Consider the following 21,935-nt stretch of genomic DNA (forward strand, 5'->3'; position numbering starts at 1 on the left):
GGGTGACTCCTTGGCTCTGCACTCAGGAATTACTCCTGGCAGTGCTCAGGGGACCATATGAGATACTGGGAATCGAACCCAGGTCAGCCGCATGCAAGGCAAACATCCTACCCACTGTGCTATTATTGCTCGAGCCCCTAGTGAAGCCCTTTAAAGTACCTAAATCCCATTCCCCTCAGAGCAGCCCTGTCATCCTTAGAGCATGCAGTAAGCCTTCAGTAAAACTTTCTTTTGTTTTTGCAATGTACCTTTTCTTTGATTTCTTTTCTGCAGTGAAGGCAAGGACCTGGGTCCCGAGTGAAAGGTGGAACTGACAGTTTTATTTTCCTACGAAAAATATAACCTCCCACCAGTCTGAAGACCACTGCTCCCTGCCATATGGGTGATAGGGAATAATTCCCATGCTGAACAGATCAAGTGGAATGCAGGCACAGCTTGACCACTACATTTGTGGGGCTGACAGAGCCTTAGTGTCTGTGTAGGGCAGAGGTTCATGCAGACCTTATCAGCCCTGACTTCCCTGTGTTAAAGGCACTGAGTTTCTTTATTGCTCCCTGCTAGGCCTGGAGGAAGAATTAACGCCCAATAATCTCCCCTGCTCGAGCGGGCCCAGTAACGTCTCCATTGGAGACTTTGTTGTTACTGTGTCTGGCATACCGAATACTCTCGGTAGCTTGCCGGGCTCTCCGAGAGGGGCGGAGGAATCGAACTCGGGTCGGCCATGTTGGCTGCGTGCAAGGCAGACGCCCTACCCGCTGAGCGATAGCACAGCGGTAGGGCGTTCGCCTTACAAGCGGCCAACATGGCCGACCCGAGTTCGATTCCTCCGCCCCTCTCGGAGAGCCCGGCAAGCTACCGAGAGTATTCGATATGCCAGACACAGTAACAACAAAGTCTCCAATGGAGACGTTACTGGGCCAGCTCGAGCAAATCGACGATCAACGGGAGGGCCTTTACCTTTACCTTTAATCTCCCCTGCCTCCAGGTCTGCCTTCCTCTTGTTAGGAGAAAAAAGGAAGGAGAATTGAACACAGCTCCACCTACTGCCAAGTCAACAGGAATCTGGGTTTACCTGGTGAGCTGCTGAGGCCAGGTCAATGCCTGGTGGTTATACCTGCCTGTCATTCGTCAGCATCTGTCATGGGGATGCTCAGGAGTTACTCCTGGCTCAGTCGCACAGGTCCTCTGCAGGAAGGGCTGAGGGAAAGTAGAAGGAAGAAGATTGGACAGCCAAGCTCAGATTTGTATAACCATCTCGCCAGGTCCTGGGGGAAAAAAAGTCGGGCCAACCAGACTGCAGAAATATGCCTAATAGGGAACTCAGGATGGCTTTCAGGATGGCGCCAGGGAGGAAAAAACAGATGTGTTTGCTTAGATGACACAGCCTCTGCCTCCACTCATTTGTTAGCTCACTCTATGACTTATTTTGTTATTCTACATTCTATATTGTGTGTGTGGTATTTTGGTGGTTTTTTTTTTCGGGGGGGTTGTTTTTTGGGTTTGTTGTTGTTGTCGTTGTTGTTGTCGTTGTTTGCTTTTTGGGTCACACCCCGTGATGCACAGAGGTTATTCCTGGCTCTGCACTCAGTAATTACCTCTGACGGCGCTCAGGGGACCACATGGGATTCTGGGAATCGAACTCGGGTCGGCCAAGTGCAAGGCAGATGTCCTACCTGCTGTGCTCCAACCCATGTGTGTGGTTTTTGTTTTTGTTTTTGTTTCTTGGGGGTGGGGTGCAGAGTGGAAGGAAAGGGGAGGATTTGGATCCCTTCTAGAGGTCAGCAGTAAAAGCTCCTTAACCCTTGTGCTTTCTCTCCAGCCCCTGTGGTCATTTCATTTGTCTTTTTTTCTTTTATTTTTTTTTAATTTGGGGGGGTCACACCCAGCGATGCTCAAGGGTTACTCCTGGATCTGCACGCAGGAATTATTCCTGACTGTGCTTCGTAGACCATATAGGATGCCAAGGATTGAACCGGGTTGACCTCGTGCAAGGCAAATACCCTATCTGCTGTACTATCGCTCCGGCCCTACTGTAGGACATTTCTTTTGTGAATAAGTGAGATAATTAGGTGCATACATTTACTGCCCAATGAGTTAATCCAGCCCAAACTGACCACAGTAAATGCTCATTAAATGGAATTGCTTACTCCCAGGTATACTTTGGTATCTTCTATCCTGGCTCTACCATTTTCTGGCGTAGGATGCAAGACTAATAATTTTTAAATCTATGATAGTTTTCTGGGCTGGAGCGACAACATAGCAGGTAGGGCGTTTACCTTACATGAGGCCAATCCAGGTTTGATTCCTCCGCCCCGCTCGGAAAACCCAGCAAGCTACCGAAAGTATTCCACCTGCACATCAAAGCCTGGCAAACTCCTCATGACGTATTCAATATGCCAAAAACAGTAACAACAAGTCTCACAATGGGGACGTTACTGGTGCCCGCTCGAGAAAATCGATGAACAATGGGAGGACAGTAACAGTGACAGTGATGATAGTTTTCTATAGTAGCAGTAAAAATAAAGTATTTTAGAATTCCACTTATAGTAAAATGATATAAATGGCATAGAGTTCTAGGATTAGATTTAAAACCACTCCCCTCAAAAAGGGTACAATGTTTCTATATCAAATATTTCAAATCTGTGCTAAAGAAATAAAGAAACCCTGAACAACATGCTCATGAATTAGAACAGGAGTCAGCAAACTGTGGCCCCCAGTCCAGATCCAATCTGCTGCCTATTTTTTAAATAAGATTTTACTGAGGCCAAGTCATGTCCATTTATTTTTACACACTGTCTGTGGTTGTCTTCATGCTACACTGGCATGGTTGAGTAGCTGTGAGAGAGGCCATATGGCCTCCAAAGTAAAAACTATTTGCTCTCTAACTGTTTATAGTCAAACTTTGCCAGTGCTTGGATTACAAGAGTCAACATCGTTCGGATTCAATTTAGGGGACCAGAGAGTAGAAAGTGTGACCCAGGTTCAATTCCTAGCACCCCTGATGGTCCCCTGAGCACCCCCAGGTGTGATTCCTGAGCACAGAGTCAGGAGTAAGCTTTGAGTATTGCTATACGTGACCAAGAAGATTCCATTTAAGTGTAAAGAAGACTCCATTTAAATATCATTGAAATCTACTTGATTATAGATTAATCAAGATTAATCTATAATTAAGTCACCCATCAGATATTTACTTATCACTCTGGGGTTTGGGTATTAACAGTAGGCACTGTTTGGGTTTGTTGTTGGGATTTAATGAGATCATTGGAGGCAAGTGTTTAGCACACAACTGACACCAGTATTCAGTCAAACTAAGCTTTTGTTATTTATGTATACCAAAACAATCATAATAACATGCACATTCCTAAAGAAAGGAAAAGTTTTTAGGGTGAAGGGTGCTCTTCACCACCCTCTCGGTATGGTTTTATTTCTGGAAATACAGGAAGTGGTCATTTCAGGAATTGAACAAAAGCGGTTCCTAGTGCAGGAATGGCCCCGCCGGTGCTCACAGTTTATATTCACACTTTCAGGAATCAATAGTGGATGAGCAGGAGAGCAACAAAGAAGAAAATGTCCACCTGACGCGATTCCTCCGTGTCCTGGCCAACTTCCTCATCATCTGCTGTTTGTGCGGAAGTGGATACCTCATTTACTTTGTGGTGAAGCGATCCCAGGAGTTCTCCAAAATGCAGAATGTCAGCTGGTATGAAAGGAACGAGGTAAGGGGGGTGAGGGGTGAAGGTGTCTCTGCTCGGATGTAGGAGTTCGGCAGATTCTGAAATCACATCATTCCTTGGAATTATTGAAAGTCTGGATAATGAGACTTTTTTTTTTTTGCTTTTTTTGCGGGGGGGGGTCACACCCGGCAATGCACAAGGGTTATTCTTGGCTTTGCACTCAGGAATCTCTCCTGGCTGTGCTCAGGGAACCATATGGGACTCTGGGAATCAAACCCGGGTCAGCCGCGTGCAAGGCAAACGCCCCACCCGCTGTGCTATCGCTCCAGCCCCCTGAGACTTTTTTTAAATTGAATCACCATGAAATACACAGTTACAAAGTTGTTCATGATGGGGTTTCAATTATACAATGTTCCATCACCCGTTCCTCACCCGTCCCTTCACCAGTGTACATTTCCCACCACCAATATCCCCAGTTTCCTGCTCTCCTCCCTCCAGCCTGCCTCTATGGCAGACACTTTCCTTCTCTCTCTCTCTCTCTCTCTCTCTCTCTCTCTCTCTCTCTCTCTCTCTCTCTCCCTCCCTCCCTCCCTCTCTTGGTCTCTGTCTCTCTTCTTTTGGGAATTATGGTTTGTAATACAGGTACTGAAAGCTTATAATGTATATCCCTTTACCTACTCTCAGCACTCAGTTCTTGTCCAGAGCGATCAGATCCAACTCTCTGTGTCCTAGCGGTCCCTTCTCTATCCTAACTGTCCTCCCCCACCACCACTTGTGGCAAGCTTCCAACCATGGACCATTCCTCCCGGCCCTTGTGTCTATTGTCCTTGGGTATTAGTCTATGACACTTATTTTTTAAAGTGAAATTACATTCCTTTCCAGTTAAGTGACATGAACATCTTTAACAAGTATTCACCTATTATTAGGCCTTTGGGCTGGCTTTCACAGCTAAAGCTAGATTTAATTAACATGTCAGTCAACTGGATAGTCAGTTATCCCGACACCAATTATTCTAAAGGTGATTTTTTCCCCCGTACAGCTCCACAGTGCCATACTTCATAAATCAAGTATCTTTTAATGCAGAACTGTGATTCTGAGCTCCTTTTTCTATCCCATGATCTATTTATCTATTCTTGCCTTAAAACATACTGATATTCTAAGAGAAGGACCACATGGAGGGCGGGAACCACAGATCCCGGAGGAAAAAAAAAAAAAGGTTCCAAAAAGAGCCGAGATCACCGGCAAGTCCCAAATGGGGTAGGTACCGCATCCCACCTCCCCCAGATGGAACCCCGGTGACTAGAAGCCTCTACAAGCACAGCTCGAGTATGCGGGAACTAGGACTTTTTCTCAAATCTGCCGGACTACAGCTCCCAGGTGACCTCTGATTCCGGAAGTCACGCCCACAGCCCGCCCCCCAGCACCATCTTTACAACATACAGCCTAAGAGAAGGACCACATGGAGGGCGGGAACCACAGATCCCTGAGGGGAAAAAAAAAAAAAACAGGTTCCAAAAAGAGCCGAGATCACCAGCAAGTCCCAAATAGGGTAGATACCGCATCCCGCCTCCCCCAGATGGAACCCCGGTGACCAGAAGCCTCTACAAGCACAGCTCGAGTATGCGGGAACTAGGACTTTTTCTCAAAACCACGCGGCCGCTTATGCGGCCGCACGACATCTCTCTATATACAAAGTGATCAATGGGAAGTAAACCACCCAACCTTTCTCCCTGAAAATCAGAGTTAAGTTTGGAGCATGGCCACAGCCCCAGAAACACAAGGACTTAATGCAGAACCCAGCAGCTTGGAGCAGAAAAGTGAACGGACTATGCGTTAATCCAGGCCATCATGTCTGCCCGGAGGGGAAAGGGTGTTGCCCCATTCGCCCTCTCTTCTCTGGAAAGAAGGATGGCGGCCGCATGGGAGCCTTGTGGACAGCAGGTATGAGCCGGGGGTGTGGAGGCGACTAAAACCTCATGGGAAGGGGGGAGTTTCGGTCCGCCCTTCACGCCCTACCGAGGCCAAAGTTGCCCCCCACGAGCGGCTCTCCAGCACAGCCACAGCCCCAGAAGCACAAGGACTTAATGCAGAACCCAGCAGCTTGGAGCAGAGAAGTGAAAGGACTATGCGTTAATCCAGGCCATCAAGTCTGCCAGAGGGGAAAGGGTGTTGCTTCATTCGCCCTCTCTTCTCTGGAAAGAAGGATGGCGGCCGCATGGGAACCTTGTGGACAGCAGGTATGAGCCGGGGGTGTGGGGGCGACTAAAACCTCATGGGAAGGGGGGCGTTTCGGTCCGTCCTTCACCCTACCGAGGCCAACAGTTGCCCCCCACGAGCGGCTCTCCAGCACGGCCACAGCCCCAGAAGCACAAGGACTTAATGCAGAACCCAGCAGCTTGGAGCAGAGAAGTGAAAGGACTATGCGTTGATCCAGGCCATCAAGTCTGCCGGAGGGGAAAGGGTGTTGCCCCATTCGCCCTCTCCTCTCTGGAAAGAAAGATGGCGGCCACATGGGAGCCTTGTGGACAGCAGGTATGAGCCGGGGGTGTGGGGGCGACTAAAACCTCATGGGAAGGGGGGCGTTTCGGTCCGCCCTTCACGCCCTACCGAGGCCAACAGTTGCCCCCCACGAGCGGCTCTCCAGCACTGCCACGACTCCAGAACACAGAAACCAATTTCTTTTTTTTTTTTCCTTTTTTTTTTCCCTTTATTGTATTTTATTTTTTTTTAAAGTTGTAGCTTTACAATTTTTTGTGCTTTGGTTTCAATTATACAATGATCAGATACCCATCCCTCCACCAGTGCCCATTTTCCACCACCATGGATAATATCCCTCCCACCCCCATCCCCCCATCCCCCCTGTCTCTGTGGCAGGGCAATCCCCTGTGTTCTCTCTCTCCTTTTGGGTGTTGTGGTCTGCAAAAGAGGCATTGAGTGGCAAACATGTTCAGTCCATAGTCTACTTTCGACATGCATCTCCCCTCCTGGGAGGATCCTCCAAACATCCTTTATTTGGTGCTCCCTTCTCTATCTGAGCTGCCCTTTCCTCTAGGATACCCGGCTGGCCTCTAAGTTATGGAGTAATCCTCCTGGTGCTGATCTCAGCTATTCTTGGGTATTAATCTCTTACTTTGTTACTTTATATCCCCCAGATGAATGCAATCTTTCTATGTCTATCCCTCTCTTTCTGACTCATTTCGCTTAGCATGATACTTTCCATATTGTACCACTTGTATGTAAATTTCATGACTTCATCTTTTCTAAGAGCTACATAGTACTCCATTGTGTAGATGTACCAAAGTTTCTTTAACCAGTCATCTGTTCTTGGGCACTCAGGTTTCTTCCAGTTTCTGGCTATTGTAAAGAGTGCTGCAATGAACAAACAAGTGCAGATGTCACTTCGACTATACATTTTTGCCTCTCTGGGATATATTCCCAGGAGTGGTATTGCTGGGTCAAATGGGAGCTCAATTTCTAATTTTTTGAGAATCGTCCATACTGAGAAACCAATTTCTTAACTATCTGACTTTCAGTAGAAATACTTCCAGGGTCAATAGGTAAAATAGCCTAAGTCCAAAACCAACATTTAATTCTTGAACCCAGCTGTAGAAAGCAAATCACTTCACAATGCTTTTTCAGCATGTCTGATTTGGGGGAGGTAAACTCTAAATAATAGTGGTGAATCTTTTATTGAAACAATGAATCTAATCAAAGCAGATAGAGTGTTAACTAGAATTCATCTGCCTCACAGGGACGGGGAGGGGTGGGGGGTGGGGTTCTACTGGGGTTCTTCATGGTAAAAAATAAGTATTGGTAAAGGGAAATGTGTTTGATATTTGCATGACTGAGACCTAAACCTGAAAGCTTTGTAACCTTTCCCACAGTGATTCAATAAATAAATAAATTTAAAAAAAACATACTGATATTTTTCAGAGTGATTTCAGTCATTGAAAGAAGTCACAATAAACTCATTTAGGTTTTATTGTGATTATATTTAATCCAGATATCTCTTTTTGGAACTTTATACCTGTGGTGTTTGACAATAAAAGGGAAAAATATTTTCCCTTTTTTTTGGTGGGGTGCACTGCCCAAGTGCTCAGAGCTGACTCCTGTGTCTGTGCTCAGGATCCTTCCTGATTTACCTGAGGGGACCGTATGGGGTGCTGGGATCAAATTCAGGTGATCCATGAGTAAGACTTTACCCACTTTACCATCTCTCCAGTCTCAATGTTTCCATCTTCTCTACACAGTTATTTTCAACATAATTTTCTCGTTCATCCCTGGAAAAGGTGGAGTCTGTAGCTCATCCTTTGATTCTAACTGGGCCAGGTCACATGACTTTCTTTAGTTGATAGGATAGTAGCAACTGTGATAAAAGCAGATTGGGAAGGTGCTTATAGATTGGAGGTATCTGTCTTGGGAACCTTTACCACATGAGCAATCCTGGATTAGCTTGCTAATGAGACCCTATGACCAGTTCTAGCTGAGAGCCAATCAAACTTTAGGTATGTGGGTATACTAATCACCTATCATTTGACCATAGATACAGGAAATTCAAGTGAGATCAGAAAGAGAACCACCTAGCTAAACCCTGGGGGATGACCACAAAAGCATAAGAAAAGTTAAATAACAAGAAATAACCATGAACTGGGTATATGCTTCAATGATAAAATATATATCTCAAATGTATAAGACCCAAGTTTCTGTCCCTGGGACCAAAAAATAAAGAAAAGAAAAAGAAAGTATTACCCCCCCCCCAGTAAAACATGGAAAATCAGAGCTATGAAAGTAATAGCCTAAATATAAAACACAAATCAAAGTAGATTTAAATCTAAATCAGAGTTTAAAAGCAACCATTATTAGATTGATTTTAAAAGAATTGTGGTGGGGGGTGGAGTTATAGTACAGCAGATAAGGTGCTTGCCTTGCATTCAGCCTACCCGGGTTTGATCCCTGGCATCCCATATGATTCCCTGAGCATCACCAGGAATGATTCCCGAGTTCAGAGTCAGGAGTAACTCCCAGCATCACAGGGTTTGCACCCTCCCTTTCCACCACCCCCCCCACCCCTCGCAAAAACAAAGTATTTGGCGGGATTGGTGCCAAGCAATGCTTAGGGTTTACTCCTGGCTCTGTGCTTAAACCCCCCCCACCCCCATACTATCTCTCTATGCCCCGCACCAGATAAATTTTAATTCCTTCTTTCCCCTTTATTATTGTTACTGAGTTGTTGTTTTTGTTGCTGCTGCTGCGGAGCAAGAAATTCAGGAGAGAAGGAAGGGAAGGACAGTGAACAAACCACTTGCAACACCAGGGATGGGAGATGGCAGAACTCTGGGTTCAAACAACACCAGATTGTGTTCGGTGCACGTGGAACACTGGAGACGTGAACCTGTGACTGTGTGTTTGCAAGGAAAGTGCCCTCAGACACTATGTTATTCTTCCAGAGACATGTATTATGCTTCTTATAATTAACTCATCTAAACTAGAAGGATGATAAGGTACTAGAGAGGAATACAAAAGATGCCCAAGATAAATTCTGCCTTTAAGCAGAGTGCATGAGCTTGACAAGAATAAATCAGAATCCACACAACAACAGGCAGGAATAAACAAACAAATATGTTTGGGGTTAGGGATGTACTGGGGACAGAGGGTGGGGGTTATCTATGTGAGTTGAAAATATGAGTATCTTGTGCAGGAATAATGAGGTGAAGCATTGGACCAACACTCAAAGAGCAGTGCTAGATACACTGTGACAATGGTGTTCCAGGGGAGAATAATCTCATGAGCGCATATAGAGGTGGATGGCAAGGAGGAGTCAAACCGACCAGTCGGTGTAAGACAGAGCAGAGAAGTCAGGACCAGCTCAGAAGTGTTGGCCACCCGCCATGTTTTCTTCACATGGTGAACAATTTTAGGTACAACATGATCTTCTCAAAGTCTGAATTATCCCAAAACTTGGAGCCAGAATTGAGTGTTTACAACATACCAGACTTCAGGCTAGTAAATTTATGTGCATTATCTCTTCTCTCTTAACACCAAGGACTGTCATTACCATTTTATGCATGAAGAAACAAGAATCTCAGAGAAGTGATGTAACTTTTCCTAAGTTACAAAAGCAGCAAATAGTAGGGCTGGAGGTCAGGGCCATCGAGCTGATTCCAATGCACACTGCTGACTGCAACCCTTTATTATTAGTTCCTGTTTTCCGTGCTTGGGAGATGAGGGTTACCCTGGTGACCCTCATCCAGCTTCCAACTCTTACAGAACATAAAGAGGGGCCCCAGGGCTTAGCTCACTGACTTCTCAAAGAAAGTTTGCTTGTTTTATCAATGCCAACAGCCACAGTCATGATAACAGCCAATCACATGTGGGATAGAGAGTGGGTTACATATGAGCTGTTCAGAGGGTGTTGGATGCCTTAACCAGGGTCACACACCAATTTGTGGAGACCCCAGGCATTCCTGAGGCTGAAGAGGTGGCAACAGGGAGGTGGAAAGGAGTAGCCTTGGGGGTGCACAGATGGGGACCACACAAGTAGTTTCAATGACACTAATGACCTGGCTGTCTTTCTGTCTCAGGTAGAAATTGTGATGTCCTTGCTCGGGATGTTTTGTCCCCCTCTCTTTGAAACCATCGCTATCCTGGAGAATTACCACCCACGAGTCGGACTGAAGTGGCAGCTGGGTCGCATTTTTGCTCTCTTCCTGGGAAACCTCTACACCTTTCTCTTGGCCCTCATGGATGATGTTCACCTCAAGGTAATGCTACATGCCTTCCCCAGCTCCTGGTGACTGTTATTCTTTTCTATATTTTCCCCCTTTGTTTCTTGGGTTGTACTCAAGAGCTCAGGGATCACTACTATGGGGACTCGGGGGACCCCTTGCAGATTAAACCTGGGTTGGCCTTGTGCTAGATAAGCCCCTGATCTGCTGTATTATCTTTCTCATCCTATAGTTCCTTTTTTTAGAACATTAATAGTATCCTCACCATAATCACAGGCACTGAATACATTTTGGAAAGCTCTGAAAAGTGAAATAGAAAAAGAGAGCCACAGAATCCTCTGAGCCAGAAACAGCCACCGTTATTATTTTGCTGTAGATCCTGGCACTTGTGAGTTTCCCTGAGCACAGAGCAAACAGTAGCCCCAGTACCTGAGTGTGGCCCCAACCCAAAAACAATTAATAAATAAATAAATGAAAAACAGGCTTAAAAAAAATTCTTGGCCATGATAGTAATAGTTATGTCACTCTGTAATTTTGTTTTGTTTATTTGGGGGGGGGGGGGCGGTATTGGTCCATATCTGGCCAACTATATATGGTGCCAGCGATTGAACCAAGCTCGGCTGCATGTAAGGCAAGTTGCCTTAAGCCCTGAACTATCTCTCCGGACCCTCTGCTGGAATTCTTGACTGTCTTTTTTCACATCTGATGCCATCATTTCGTGCCTTTAAAATGTTTGCCTGTGCTTTTTTCTATATTGCTTTACGGCTGCCCTAAACGTTGACCAGCCAGGCAAGTGTCCGGAGAGATAATGGGTCACGGCGGCTTGTGTCACCGGCCGCAAGAAAACGCACCCGCTGCTAGAGTGTGGCACATCTGCTGTGTGATACCCTAGGGTGCACACAGTGACCAGGGGACCCTGTGAGTGGCAGCGGCTGCGAGGTAGACTTTAGTGGGGCAAGCCCAGGGCTATGCGACAGGACATAGAGGGGCTGCTGAACTCCCAGGGGACGGGGGTGGGGTGGGGGGGTGGCGCAGCAGAGGAGCAGATGTGCAGGACCGCTGAACTGCACAATGTGCAAAGTGCGGTGGGCGAGAGCCTGGGTGCCACGCCCCTCCCCCCACTCCTCCGCGCATGCGTGAACCACTTTCTCCCGTGGTTCACAGGAACTATTGGAAGGTTTAGCAAGAGACTGCCCCGGGCCCTTACCTAACCACCCCCAGCATCTCTGACTCCCCTCCTGCCCAGGATTCTGCTCCAGCCTCACAGTCCCTTGCCTCTTAGTCCTTCTCCCCACATATGACTAGTTCCCCTGAGGTTTTGGTTCCTGTGTCACTGCCTCCAAGAAGTCTTCTGTGATTGCCATTCACTGATGTGGATGCTTCCTGGCTCCCACAGATCTCCCATAGCTCTTTCCACACTGTTACTTGTAATTATCCCTATGGTCATTTTTGTCATTTACTGGACTGAGCTTCCTGGAAAAGCTCTGACTCTCCTGTACGTTCTGCCCTTACCACTGCCTTATAAGCCCTGAATAAATTATTCCCTAGAGAAGAATGAGGAGGATGAGGGAGATGGCTCAGGGGTGCTCGCCTTGCAGTTCCATTCCTGGTATTGCGTGCCCCTCCCCACCTCAAAGTGGCCCAGAATTCTTCTGTTAGAGCCCCAGTGACCCCAGCACTGTTGGGTAGAACAATCCCCCGTCACCAAGCTGAGCCAGATTGCGCTAGCATCATGGGGAACTGGTCACAGGGCCCCTTCAGTCCTGCTTGGACATCCCCCAAATAAAGCAGAAGAACGATTGATTAGATGGGTGGGTGGAAGAATGGATGGATAATGATTTATGAAGAAAACTTCATTAAAAAATTAAAAGACTTGGGGTTGGAGCGATAGCACAGCGGGTAGGGCGTTTGCCTTGCACGCGGCCAACCCGGGTTCAATTCCCAGCATCCCATATGGTCCCCTGAGCACCACCAGGAGTAACTCTTGAGTGCAGAGCCAGGAGTAACCCCTGAGCATCTTCGGGTTGACCCAAAAAGCAAAAAAAAAAAAAATTAAAAGACTCAAGGACTTCAAAAAATATCCCTCCATCTTCTGTATAGACTAGAAAGCTGGGAAAAGCATTTCTGGACAGACTGTATTGAGCGGGAATGCAGAGACCAAGTGGTGGGGTGTGATGGCACATGTTCATTTCAATGTTCCTGTAGCAACAGTCAGGGCATCTCTGGCTCCTTCCAGCCCTCGTCTCTACCCCCACTCTAGCTTTCTCAAGAAGAGACGATAAGGAACATCACCCACTGGACTCTGTTTAACTACTACAACTCCACGGGTTGGAACGAGAGCATCCCCCGGCCACCCCTGCACCCTGCGGATGTGCCCCGGGGCTCTTGCTGGGAGACAGCCGTGGGCATTGTGAGTAGCCATGCTGTCCTGGAAAGCTTGACCGCTCCTCTCACTTTTTTGTTATTCCTTCCTTGGTGCTCCCATTGCCTTTCCTTTATTTCACCCCTTTCATTGTTGTTGATGACCGAGGGTAGCATGCATGCCTAGCCATGGTGCCCACACATTTTGAGTTGCAATTTCCAGGGGCACGGGAATGGAGGAAGCGCCTCAGGAGGCAGCACTCACAGTGATTTTCACTTGGGAGGTGTTTTCTCACACATGCTCACTGGGGTGGCACTCTCAGTGGGAGCACACAAGTTATGAGTGTGGTGCTTGCTGATGTCCTGGGATTTGGACATCATTTTATTTTGGTACGAGTTGTGGGTCATACCCAGTTTTTTTGTGCTCAAACACAACTGGCTAGAATGCACTGGGAAGCGACTGGTACCAGGGATGGCAGAAAACAGAGATGCCAGGTTTAAAGAGCAGAGCTGTCCTGCATGTGGGACACCAAGGATTTGAACTCAGGGCTGTACACTTACAAGGCAGGTCCCCAAAGCCCTGCACTATTCCTCCAGGACCACATTTCCATTTATAAGCCTCCAAATCTCAAATCAGTATTTCTTTTAAAAGTTCTACTTTCTCACTCCTAGTTTTTTAATGGCCTACATATTTCTCTATTTATTTTCTGTACATCAATCCTCTGGATTTTCTTCTATGTATGTTCTGTACAGTCAATACCTCCTGGATTTGTTTCAAGTTTTAGAGCAGATTTCAACAAAGCCTGTAGTTCTTTCCCTGGCAACCATGACTAAAGTTGAGGTACAAGATTTTTTGGGTTGTATATATATCTATGCTTTTCTTTGTAAAGAGAGTGATGGTTTTCATTAGAATCCCCCAAATTAAGAGCTGCCATTTCTCAGATTCAATCCCAGCATCCCAGAGGGTCCCCTAAGCACTGTCAGGAGTAATTTCTGAGTTCTCAGTAATTTCTGAGCCAGGAGTAACCCCTGAGCATCGTCAGGGATGGCTCAAAAGCAAAAAAAAAAAAAACCAACAACTAACCAAACAAACAAACAAAAACTACCATTTCCCTGTATCCTACCATCTCCTCATCCACCACCACTTCTGTGGCTTTCACAGTGTGGACTTCAGAATCTAGGAGGGTTTGTTACCTTCCTAGCAGTAGTTGGAGATATTCCCAGGTGACAGAGGGCTCCCTGCCTGCTCTTCTTCCAGCTCATTCCTTTGCACAGGGTTCCTCCCTCTGCTTCTCTCCACTGACATGCAGAGTATAATTTCTTCCTGGGCCCCCCTAAAGAAACTCCCCACTTAGAGCATCACACGGTGTGCATTTGCTGTTTTTTCTCTCTTTTTGGGTCACAGTCGGCGATGCACAGGGGTTACTCCTTGCTCTCCTCTCAGGAATCACTCCTGGGGGTGCTCAGGGGACTCCTGGGATGCTGGGAATCAAATTTGGGTCAGTCGCGTACAAGGCAAACACCTTACCTGCTGTGCTATCACTCCAGCCCCACAAGATGTGCTTTTAACTGAGACTAAGGGGCACCACGGAAGATAGACTATATCCCACACTACCAAACACTGCCCACAGGTTCACCCCCTGGATCCAGGGTGCCTTTTCCTCCCTTTCTTTACGAAGACTCAAACTCACCATTTTTAATCTCCTCCAGCCCAGACATCTTCATAGTCTTCAAATCTTCCACTCTCTCATGGGCAGAGTAACTGGGCTTCCTCAACTGCATTTATAAACTGCTGCATGTAGTAGAGTCTTCACATCTGCAAACCCATCCTCTGCACAGGAGAGCACATCCCCTGTGTATCCTTACAAACATTCTGCTGTCTCATTTCCTGTTTCATGTTTTTGGAGCATCCCTTTTTCCCTATGCCTTTCCTACCACTTGTTGGTATTGATGGATTTGAGGCATTGGGTCCCATCCACCTACATCTCCCCCACCTGCATCCCAGGCCCCAGAGTATCACCTTTCCCAGAATGGAGATGGAAACACATGGGTTTGTCTGTTACTTAGACTTATTAACCCGGATTCTTGTTGAAGAGAATCCTGAAAACTCATCAGCCATTCACAGAGCAATTTAACAATCGTCTTGGAGGTTATAGAGATAAATCAGCCAATCATTGCTTCTTGGCCCTTAGGTTAAGATCAATCGTAAAAATGAATAAAGTAAGACCTTGCACCCCCTAGGCACGCCAGTATACTTACAGATGTCAAAATACATGGTGTGATGATGTCCAGTAGATCATTTCCACTTAAAAAATCAGAAGTTATGAATACTCTGTGGAGCAAAGAAAGCTTTGCTTTGGGCTCTGTTGCTGTGTACTTCTAGGAAAACCCTGCATTGTTTTATCTATATGCCAAGAAAAAATTTCAAGCAGCTGGAAGTAAAGAAAGCCAGGTGCCATTCCCAGACAGTGGTCAGATTCTACCTGAGTTGGTACAGTTGGCACTTCAGAGTTGGTGGGCAAAAAAACTAGCCTTCAGATTCTAGTTCTGAGCAACAGAGTTCTGATAACTACCAAGCTTTGGGCAGAGTCAATGTGCCAGGAGATTTGCATACATAATCATGAAGCTTCCCAATAATCCCACAAGGCTAACATCGTTATCAGCCGCAACAGGTTCAGAAACTATGGCTAAGCTCTGCAATCAGTAACCTGAAGAGTTGTGTCCTAAATTGAGCACTTTCACCAGAGAGTGCCAGAGGAGAATTCAGGCAGGGAAGTCTGTGTGGTTGATGTGGTTGAAGGCAGTCAGGAAAAGTGGGGAAGGTCAAACCCTGACCAAGCCTTTTCCCCCGTTGTTCCTTCCTGCAGGAATTCATGAGGCTGACGGTGTCGGACATGCTGGTCACCTACATCACCATCCTGCTGGGGGATTTCCTGCGTGCGTGCTTTGTGCGGTTCATGAACTACTGCTGGTGCTGGGACCTAGAGGCCGGTTTTGTAGGTCACAGATTCTCGGGACTCTGAGCCATTCTCATTGATGCAATCTTGTGTGTTTCTTTAGTAGCTAATGCCCATTTAGGCTCTGTGGAATAGGATTTAATCTACAGGTCTCTTTTAATTTTTTTTTTTTTTTACTTTACCTTCTTAGAGGAACGTATCTTCTTTTCCTGTGTGTAATCAACAATAAGAACTGTTTCTCTAGGAAATGGCCTTGGCAAGGCGGCCCACCAACCTCAGTGATGAGCAGGGAGAGGAATGCAACCACATCAGCTCCCATCAGGGGTGACAAAGACCCCGCTAGTCCGCACTGTGCATGCAGTAGGGCAAATTGTGAAGGTGGAGAGTGGAAAATGGGAGTTCTTCATTTGAGACGAATGAAATCTTGAGGTCAGGGAGGGCAGAGATGACTATTAGTGTCTCAGAAAGCTCTGAAACACACCAAGAACACAACCACCATCAGTCCTGTTTATGGACTCTGCGTTGAGAAATCTCTTTTGGCTCAGCCTCTCCCCTAACTGCCCTGGAAAGTGCTCTTCCTACCTGCATGTGCTCGCACCAGGAGCAGACAGAGACTCTCGCCTCATAAGCCTGGTGTATTTCCACCACACCTCACAATCCCAACCAATAGTCACTGATATATTCATGTGTGAGGTGGGGATATCCCCCCCTTAATCACACTACTCATCTCATTGATGTGCATCATTCTTGCCCTGGCCTGTCCCTGGGGAAAAAAGATCCAGAATAGGTTGTTGGGGTTTTTTTTGTAATTTCTCATTTAGTGACCAGCCAGTTTTTCACAAGCCTACTCAATCCTGTCTTAGCAACAAGGCAAATACTGAACAGAGAACAGAGTAAAAGAAATTTGTGCTCAAAAAAGGTGGCATCTTTCTTTTTCTTTCTTTCTTTCTTTCTTCTCTCTTTCTTTCTTTCCTGCTTGTTTGCTTGCTTGCTTGCTGTTGAGCACATGTTTGAACCCCTTGGCTCAATTCCTGGTTACACACACACACACACACACACACACACACACACAAGATTCTTGTGTATGTAATTTCCTTCTTCAATCGGTCTTCCCTGGCCTTCCTTTCTTGCTAACTTCTCATCCTTCATCATTTGGATCTTCTCATCTGTGTTTTGGAAACAGGTTGAAGCTTTGTGAAAACCCTCATTTCCCAGTGCTCATAAACTTTGGGTTCCTTCAAGCACTTGACACAGACCCCACCATTCTGAAATCCTACAGTCTGGCAGATTCCTTTCTTTTCTACCAACCGCTCTCAAAATAGAGGATAAGAAGAAAAGGGGGATGAAGTAGACTTGAAAATGTGACGGATTTTGATGTGTTTTTAAAGCTTTGTTGGCACTTGGTTGCTCATTTCATGATTTGCATTTCTTTACTAGATAGATTCCTTGGTTCCATTTTCAAGGAGCATTCATGAATAGAGCATTGATAAAATATCCTCTTGGGGACCAGAGAGCTAGGACAGGGCTTAAGGCTCTTGCCTTGCTCATAGCTGACGCAGGTTTGATCTCCAGCACCACATTTGGTTCCCAGAGCCCTGCCAAGCATGACCTCTGAGCGTAGAGCCAGAAGTAAGCCCAGTTTACTTTCCAGTAAGCACAGTCAGGTATAATCCAAACCCAAAAAAAATGTTTCTTTAGGGTCAGGGGAATACATATAGTCAGGCTGCAGGCTCAAGAAGGTAAAAACTCACCATTTGGGGGAAAATACTACAGCTTAATGAGACTTGAAACAGTGGTTATTAAAATGCATAAGGAAAATGAAGAAAGCAGCCATAGAGAGAGAACAGGTAACTTCACTAGGATGGCCTGGATCCTGCCTACTGTCCATTATGTTGTCTCTGAGACGAGAGCCCAGGGAAGTCGGGACAGGCCAAGTCTGCAGGAGCTGCTGTGTGGTGTGGCTCTGACATCCCGCCAGCCTTGCTGGGGCAGCCATCGAGCTGCACCTGAGACCCACTTGATCTCCACGGCACGAGAGCTGGTCCCTGCCACCCAGATGTCCACGGAGCTGTGGTTCTCAGGCAGAGGTGAGGTTATGCTCTTGTTAGAAAAAAAAAGGAGAAATCAGTCTCGACGGGAGCGGCTGTGGCTGGTGCTTCCAGGATTAAAGAATTAAACAAAGGCTGCAGAGGGCAACTAAGAAACAGATGTATTAAGCTCCCTGTGAGAGGGAAGTGGACAAGACTAAAGAGAACAGTCTGAGCTGGGATTCGGGCTGGTAGCGTTGCCCAGCCTTAGAGCAGAGGGTTTTTTTTCTTGCAGGTGGTATTGATTATGCAGCATGGTTTCTGAATGCAGTGAACAGTGTTCTGTTTCCTCATACCCTGGGTAACAGGATGTTTTTCAGGAACAGGATTGGCAGGTCTGTGGTCAGCCATCCTGCACACTTGTGCCCGAAATATTATTCTGCAGCTCTTAGCATTAACCTCCAGCAGGTTTTGTCTTTTGACAAGCGAATATTTTCCAAAAAAAGACAGACGTGAAGGCGAGTGGTTTTATTAGGGGGAAATGAATTCAAGAAAAAGTGTAGGTTTCTCCGGAGAGAGAAGTGAACCCCTAAAGTGGGAGAAGCCCACAGGAAAGACTCAGGCAGTTCCAAGATGGAGTGCTGTAAAGTCAGAGGAAGAAATACACACCTATTGTAGGGATGTAGGAAAGCCCAGAGTGACCATTATGTTGTCTCTGAGATAAAAGCCCGGGCAAGTCATGACAGACCAAATTTTGCCTTGCATACAGCTGACTCAGGTTTGATCCCCAGCACCACATATATCCCCAGAGCCCTGCCAAGAGTGACCTCTGAGCACCAAGCCAGAAGTACTAAGCACTGGGGGGGGGGGGTGCTGATGTCACAGGTACTTTACAAGGTGCCTTGTAAAAGCACAGGGTTTCTATGCAGAAAACATTTGTTGCTAGAAAGTTTTCAAGGAAAAGAACTTTGGTTTTCTTTTTTCACAGAGATTTTTTATTTTATAAAATAGTTCACAATATTTCATTACATTTATTATTCAAACACCAATCCCACCACCATTACACCTTCCCACCACCATATTTGGGATATTTCCATCCTGCACCCCAATCCCTGGCCCAAAGCAGAACCGAAGTAATATATTTTGTGTTGTGGAAAAGAACTTTGAATTCTGGCATTGTCTTCATTCTCTGAGTCCTATCAGGCCCTTTGTTCCTGCTGAACTGTGTCCTGAGGGACCTAGCTTTCGGGTTCGGGAGCTGGCATCGTGAACCTTGAGTAAGGTTCTTGAGGCTCCTAGCTTGTGTCTGAGTCTCAGGTTTGTGCATGGTTAACTCCTTTTCAGATCATATCTTGTCTCTCTAAACATTTCTCCAAATCTCATGATTTCCTGAAATTCATTGCTTAGAGAAACGCCCTACCTGACTACTTACCTCAAAACCTTTCTTTAAAAATTGAAAACATGAAGCTGGGGAAGTAACTCAAAGGACTACAGCCTATGCATTGCACGTGGGAACTGGGTCTTATTCCCTCAACTTTGCATGTCCCTCAAGCACTGCTAGGAGTAACCTTCAGGCAGTAAGCTAGGAATACCTCTAAGTACTGCTTGTATGACAATGAAAAAATAAATTTAAAACGTGCTACAGAAAAATAACCCTGAATATAAGGCTCCACTGTATTTACTGAAGCAAGACCCCTCAGATGGAGTGACCCTTGTGTGGTCAGTTGGTTAATAGGCATGCAACTAACACTATCTCTCTCTCCCTCTCCATCTCTCCCTTTCCCTCTCCCTTTTTCCATTTCTCCCTCTCCCTCTCCCTCCACCTTCCCCTTCTCTCTCTCCCTCTCCCTCTCTCTCCTCTTCCTCCTCCCTCTCTTACCAGCCCTCATATGCTGAGTTTGATATTAGTGGAAATGTGCTCGGGTTGATCTTCAACCAAGGAATGATCTGGTGAGTTATCCACTAGAGGGTTGTGCTGGGGTGGGGGAGAGGGTGGTGGGGGAAGTATTTAAAAAAAAAAAAACTAGAATCCCAGGATTTGCAGTTTAACTCTCTGGCAAGAGACTGAGAAAATTATCAGTTCTCTCTATACTCCCTTCTTTCACCTGAAGGAAGTGTCTAATCCACTCGTGTACTATCATGGACACAGATAGGGAAAGAGAAAAAGACAGAAGGGACAGCAGGAGAAGGGACGACAAGTCCCTGCATTGCCAAATAAGGTGGGAGAGAAGAGAGAAGGAGGAAAAGGAAGAGAGAAGACAAAGAAAGGGAAGCGATGGGGCTAGAAGAATTCCCCAGCGGGTAGGGTGCTTGCCTGGCACGCAGCGTTTGATCTAGCATCCCATCTGGTCCCCTCAGCACTCCCAGGAGTGATTCCTGGGTATAGAGCCAGGAGTAACCCCTGAGCATTGTCAGATGGGGCCCCCAAAATAAAAAAACAAAAATAAATAAATAATTAAATAAGAAAAGGGAAGGGAAAGGAAGAAGTGTGGGTGGGAGGGGAAGGGAAAACTAAGTTAGTGAAGGATTTCATGTTCCGAGAGGAGAGTTTAGGCTGTAAAACTTCAGGGAATGACTCAAAATGACAAGGGCTCTGCAAGCTAAGCCCCAAGCTTCTTAATTGAATGCCTTTTGATCTTTTTTCTGAGCTGCTGTACTGTTGGGGGGGAGGGGGGCGCGGTATAGGGAAACAGCCTGAGGATAGGCTAGTGTCTGGGATGGAAGAGTGGTAAAATAAAATTCTGGGCCCGAGATTGCTCCAAGCATCTCCTGAGGAATGGCTGGTGTTGGCTTGGTGCTGAGCATCCGGGTAAAACAGGCAGCCGCTTCCCTGGGCACCTACAGTGGACGCAGCTGGACCTCACGCCCCTGACCCCACCTCCCGTTCCCCTGACCTCCTTCCCGGGCCAGCTCCATGGCTGGGCCAAACGGGCATGTGGTTTCTGCTTTCCAGGATGGGCTCCTTCTACGCACCAGGACTGGTGGCGGTCAACGTGCTGCGCCTGCTGACCTCCATGTACTTCCAGTGCTGGGCAGTGATGAGCAGCAACGTGCCCCACGAGCGCGTGTTCAAGGCCTCCCGGTCCAACAACTTCTACATGGGCCTCCTGCTGCTGGTGCTCTTCCTCAGCCTGCTGCCTGTGGCCTACACCATCATGTCCCTCCCGCCCTCCTTCGACTGCGGGCCCTTCAGGTGCGCCCCCACCCTCGGAGGGCTCTGGGGCTGCTGGGCATCCCCAGTACGGGAGGGAAATCCCGCCACCAGCACTTCCCATGCCTGTGATGGGTCTGAAACAAGGGTGGAGAAATGGCCTCTCCATTTTATTCTTAATTACTTCTAATAACCTTGTGGCTATTCCCATTAATTCATTCCTTTTCATTGCAGCCCCCCTGGGGCTGTTAAAATGAACTCATTACTTTGAATAGCTGTGTAGTGAAATGGCTACCATATTGCCCAGTGTAGCTCCTCCTCCTCCTCCTCCTCCTCCTCCTCCTCCTCTTCTTCTTCTTCTTTTTCTTCTTCTTCTTCTTCTTCTTCCTCTTCTTCCTCTTCCTCTTCTTCTTCTTCTTCTTCTTCTTCTTCTTCTTCTTCTTCTTCTTCTTCTTCTTCTTCTTCTTCTTGTTTGGTTTGGTGGGGGTTGGGGGCTGCACAACTGGCCATGTACAGGGCTTACTCCTGGCTCTGCACTCAGGGATCACTCATGGCAGGACTCTGGGAACCACATGTGGGGTTGGGGTCTGAACCCGGGTCTGTAGCGTGCAAGGCAAGTGCCCTACCCGCTGTACTATCTCTCCCGCCCCCAGTGCGACTCTGATGGGTGGCTGATCCCCGTGGCAGGGCTGATCTAAGGATGGAATGACCACACGTTTACAATTGTTAGAGCCCAACTCAATAGCTCCCAAGAGGGTCCTTAGGAAAAACTGTGTATAAAACCCGCCCAAACCCCCCAGATGTTTATGATGGGAAATTGCCTTCAGCTTACAGTTTCAAAAGGTAGTTCTGGGTACCCCAATGTCTAAGCCTCTCTGTGCTTCCCATGTCTGACATCATTACATGTCCTGAACATTCCCCCCCTCCGCCACACACACACACACACACACACACACACACACACATCACTGTCCTCGCCAGTGAACAACGCTACTTATCCTGTCACCTACTGTTTTGGACGGAGGTTTGCTGTTCTGCGG

General features: G+C 46.8%; 1 protein-coding gene across 1 annotated transcript in view; it reads left to right on the plus strand.

Moving 5' to 3' along the window:
- Positions 1–21,935, plus strand: part of TMC2 (transmembrane channel like 2) — a 133,225-nt gene that overhangs the window by 78,967 nt on the left and 32,323 nt on the right. Inside the window, exons 10-15 of the mRNA XM_056121572.1 lie at positions 3,528–3,716; positions 10,256–10,435; positions 12,660–12,809; positions 15,628–15,756; positions 19,627–19,694; positions 20,698–20,937. Coding sequence (XP_055977547.1) covers positions 3,528–3,716; positions 10,256–10,435; positions 12,660–12,809; positions 15,628–15,756; positions 19,627–19,694; positions 20,698–20,937 — 956 coding nt within the window. The remainder of the gene's footprint in view (positions 1–3,527; positions 3,717–10,255; positions 10,436–12,659; positions 12,810–15,627; positions 15,757–19,626; positions 19,695–20,697; positions 20,938–21,935) is intronic.

This window comes from Sorex fumeus, unplaced genomic scaffold (assembly GCF_029834395.1).
Source record: "Sorex fumeus unplaced genomic scaffold, SorFum_2.1 ptg000044l, whole genome shotgun sequence".
NCBI classification, from domain to species: Eukaryota; Metazoa; Chordata; class Mammalia; order Eulipotyphla; family Soricidae; genus Sorex; species Sorex fumeus.